The sequence below is a fragment of the Austrofundulus limnaeus genome, unplaced genomic scaffold (assembly GCF_001266775.1).
Source record: "Austrofundulus limnaeus strain Quisiro unplaced genomic scaffold, Austrofundulus_limnaeus-1.0 Scaffold1216, whole genome shotgun sequence".
NCBI classification, from domain to species: domain Eukaryota; kingdom Metazoa; phylum Chordata; class Actinopteri; order Cyprinodontiformes; family Rivulidae; genus Austrofundulus; species Austrofundulus limnaeus.
The window spans coordinates 22,455-27,181 of record NW_013953618.1 but is presented as its reverse complement, the minus strand read 5'-3'; the positions used below and the strand labels follow the sequence as shown (position 1 = coordinate 27,181).

Here is a 4,727-nt window from a genome sequence, read left to right as displayed (position 1 = left end):
GCCCCGCCCTCTCTGTTCTCCGTTAGAACCTGCACCTGTGTGAGCTCGTGCAACACTCGAGTCAGCTCGCTGGCGTAGGGACACTGAGTGTAGTCGTCCTCGGCCCAGCGCCCGGCTCGATCGCACCGCCGCCACGCCTTCTTCTCCCTGGGGGCGGAGCCATGAGCGGCGCCGGCAGAACCGAGGGCCGCAGGGGCGCACGGCAGGAAGGCCAGGAGACCGGCCAGCGTCTTCGGCCACCTGCCACATGCATCGAACACAGAAATGAATGAATAAACGAATAAACGAATAAATAAATAAATAAATCAAAGCAGCAGATGGTAATTTCATACTCCCTCTACTCACCAAAACATTAATTTGCATAATTGGTTTGCAACTGAGTCTTTTTTTCTGCTACTTGATGTGAAAATGTTCAGTTTTACTAATAAATTCTGATTTATTGACTTTATTAACAAACTATTATTGTTCTAGTGAGGAGTTAAAAAYTAAACCTATAACCATGTGATTGTGTTTCATTAAAAGGGGTCCTACTATCTACATAGGACAAATCATAAATGGAAATAAATGTAGACAATGAAATAATGTCAAATTAAAACTGTGAAAATGATAAATATGAATTTATGTTGCATTTAGCATCAAGTAAATTAGTTAAGTTCTTGCGTTTTATTGTTTAGGATGCAATAATATCAAGTCATTTCTACATTTATTTCTAATCATGACAGATCTGACCCAATAACTTCTGCTGAAGAGCTGATTAATGARAGTGCAACACATTGTTTATTGTTCATGTTTCAGAGCAAACTAAAACTCTAGAAACATCTCTGGAAAATAAAAACTAGAAGGTTGTATTTGTTTGGTGGTCTGGACTCTTTCTGTGGGAACGTCTCATGTGAGTCTCCGCCCACAAACCAAAAGCATCAGACGTTATAAATAATTCCGTTCTCAACGTGTCTGTGTTCCATTTAAACCTGCAGTCCAGTTTAAGAAGCCAAATGTCAGTGAACAAATGTAAAATAATCCCTGCTGCCTCCTCCTCTCACAGTGAAAACTCAGCATTAGTGTTTTAATGACATTGAAAAGTTCAATAAAGTCTCATCTGAAGCAAGAAATGAGACTTTCTGAGTAATGTCAGGGTGGTCCAGGACCCAGCGCCGCTCTGCTGACCAACCTTTAAACAACTGTTTTTACACACAAATGACTCACTTCCATTTTCCTGCTAATTCCTACAGATTAGTTTCAATAAAATAAAGAGGAAAAGCATCAAATGAAAGCAGACACAGCCAGGTGTGTCAGAGAAACCCTCCCTGCTTCTGTTTTTTCTGCTGACAGAAACTTTAAAACCTCCTCCAGTAAAAAGTCAAGTAAAGCTTAAAGCAGAAGCGTGTTTGAGTTAATCTGAATTAAAATAAAACACGGCACTTTGGAGGGCAGTAATCTGTTCTGAGATTAGAGACCTGCCATCCTGCAGCTCCCTCCTTTATTCCTCCCTTCCTTCTCTTTCACGCTGCAGCAGCAGCTACTTGGTAATAAATGGCATTAATTTTGCCCCCAACACAAGAAAGGGGCTCATTTTCCAGCCCATTACTCCAAGACTGTGTCAGAAACAGCCTGTGTGCGAGTGGGCAGGAAGCTACAGGAACTACATGACAACAACACACCCACAGGACAGGTGTGTGTGCGTGTGTGTGTGTGTGTGTGTGTGTGTTTCATACAGAATGAGACAGCTGGGTTACATTTATTCCTTTTTTTAGAATATAATATGTCAGCTTTACATTTGTTTGGGTTAAAACCAGAATCTAAAGATTAAAAGCAATATTCAAAAAGGAAAATGAGTAGGTCCTCTGGATGGGTTTCCTCTTTTTGATTTTTCTACAGGGATTACTGAGATGCATCAGGATAAAACCAACATTTCTTACAGTTTGTTCTGAATTCTGTGTTCTGGAGCTCTAGCTGGTGCAAAGCAGACCAGGTCCCAGCCTTCAGCTCAGCTGGACCAAACATGGACCTGAAGAACAGCCTGTGATTATAAGGGTCATTTTCTGACAGCTCTTTCTGCAGACGCTTGTATTTTTGGTGAACTAATGGCAGTGAGGTTAAACTACAGACCTGCAGGTATCAGCTTTAAACCAGTGATTACTGTCCGTCACAATTAATTATACAGTCAGTACACTAAAGGCTTATTCTTATAGATTTTATGCAACATTCTTATTTAAGAATGTGAGAGAAGAAATCTCTGTTTAATGAAAGGTTTTAACTCATCCCACGTTTTAAATGTTTTTTCTTTATTTCACCAGTTTTTTTCTTACAAAAACATAAGAAACACGCTGAGGTACTACAATCATAATACAGCCGTCCAGTTAGGAGCTTAAAGTAACGTCATCGTTTAAATTCCTTCTTTTGCACATTTAAATCCTTCAGTTGAGGTTTATAAAGTAGAAATGCAAAGCTTTGGTCCGAATTCCTCCTTATTGCAACTCCATAACCCCCGCCCCCTTTCTGGGGTGTGTCATTCCCTTAACCTCGCCCCTTTTCTTTGGTGTATAACTCCACAAACCCCCAMCTCTTCATGGGGTGTGCAACTCCACAAGCCCCGCCCCTTTGATGGGGTGTGTCATTCCCTAAACCCCACCCCTTTATGAGGTGTGCAACTCCACAAGCTCTGCCCCTTAATGGGGTGTGTTGTTCCAAAATCCCACCCCTTTTTCTAGTGTGTGTGACTCCACAAGCCCCACCTCTTTTCTGAGGTGTGTAACTCCATAACCCCTGCCCCCTTTCTGGGGTGTGTCATTCCCTAAACCTCGCCCCTTTTCTTTGGTGTATAACTGCACAAACCCCACCTCTTCATGGGGTGTGCAACTCCACAAGCCCTGCCCCTTTATGGGGTGTGTCTTTCCAAAACCCCGCCCCTTAGTCTCGGGTGTGTAACTCCACAAGCCCCACCTCTTTTCTGATGTGTGTAACTGCACAAACACCACCCCATTTCTGGGGTGTGTCATTCCAAAACCCCGCCCCTTTTGTGGGGTGTTTCCATCAGCTCTGCCCCTTATCTGAGCTGTGTCTCAGATCAACTCATTTTGATGCTGTCTCTTTGAATCTAAAGCAGGCGCCTCGCACCCCGCCCCCCTCCAACTTCAAGACTGGTTTATTCCAATTTGTTAGAGGGCTTTACAGTGATATAGCTGCACAGAAACTTTTATTTAAAATTTAATTAAAATGTGTTAACAAGAAGACTTGTCCATCCAGCTTTACATGTTGGACCCAGAGTCTGACCCAGAACCAGAGCCTGACCCAGAACCAGAGTCTGACCCAGAACCAGAGTCTGACCCAGAACCAGAGTCTGACTAGAACCAGAGTCTGACCAGGACCAGAGTCTGACCCAGAACCAGAGTCTGACCCAGAACCAGAGTCTGACCCAGAACCAGAGCCAGCACCAGGAGAGACTAAATTCATCTTTTCTAAAACAAGCAGAACCAAGTCTACAACAAAATGTATTGAACTGTTAAAAAGTGGATTTTTYAGGACATTTTAATTTTCAGACCTATATAAAAACAGAACCAACAGAAGGTGAACTTTTCTTTCCCCATGACTATATTTCATCAGCCAGCTCCACACGGCTGAGTGAACAGGTGAGAAAATGACTCACCTGAAGTCTCCCTTGTTGTTAGTGACTCTGTCAGCCGGGCAGTACGGAGCTGACGTCTCCACTACAACGATTTCCATTTGCCTGGACATGTTTCCTCTGGAAGAAGTCAGCAGACACTCCCAGCTGCCGCTGACGGCCACATCAATGTTGGACAGGACGACTTCGCTGCAGGGCAGAGGAAATAAAGTCCAGGAGGGCTGGTGTTATGAGTCTGTGTGGCAGCTTGGTGAATACACAACTCAGTACTTCAGGTTGTACATTATACACAAGTTAGAGGTAAAGGTACTCTTAGGTTCAGGACTTGAACCCACAGTTCAATCAGTTTGAAATCCTTCTGTTTAAGTAAAAAAAGGTAAATGTTTGGAATTGTCTTAAGGATTCCAGACTCAGTAAATCTGTCAGAAAGTCCAGCTGATGTCAGAAGCTCTGCAGCAGTTTATAGCAGCTGAAACCAGCTGCAGCTGAAGATCGTTACTCAGGCTTATCTGTCCCACCATGTCGGAGAGATTCATATCTCCGAGCAAAACGCCGGATTAAACAAAGAAAGGTGGAGCGGTGACAAACAGACAATTCATCAGGGCCACTAAGCTCAAGGGTTTGACTTGATGTGGGGAAAAGAGATGTTTGCTGAGCAACTGTTGTAATCATCAGGGAGATTCTGACTGAAACGTGTCGGCTGCTTCAGCTCCACATCAACTCTGAGCTCTGATCCTGCAGCAGAGACACTTAGTGAGACGGGCTGRGTTCTGTTTGGATGGAGAAACAGAAGAAAGGAAAAGTTTCTGTGTAAAAACCATCAAAGTTCCTCAAACCAGTTCAGTCCAAGTCAGATAAAACAGGTTAAAAACAGGTTAAACTAACACATGGAACATGTGAAACAGGTCAAACTAACACATGGAACATGTGAAACAGGTTAAACTAACACATGGAGCATGTAAAACAGGTTAAACTAACACATGGCACATGTGAAACAGGTTAAACTAACACATGGAGCATGTAAAACAGGTTAAACTAACACATGGAACATGTGAGACAGGTTAAACTATCACATGGAACATGTGAAACAGGTTAAACTAACACAAGG

At 43.0% G+C, this 4,727-nt stretch overlaps 1 protein-coding gene across 1 annotated transcript in view; it reads right to left on the bottom strand.

Annotated features, from left to right (window-relative positions):
• Positions 1-35: 35 nt before the first annotated feature.
• LOC106534590 (G-protein coupled receptor 124) overlaps positions 36-4,727 on the bottom strand; it is a gene marked incomplete at both ends in the record, with an annotated part of 25,646 nt that continues 20,954 nt past the window's right edge. The window contains 2 exon segments of the mRNA XM_014031281.1: positions 36-240; positions 3,644-3,808. Coding sequence (XP_013886735.1) covers positions 36-240; positions 3,644-3,808 — 370 coding nt within the window.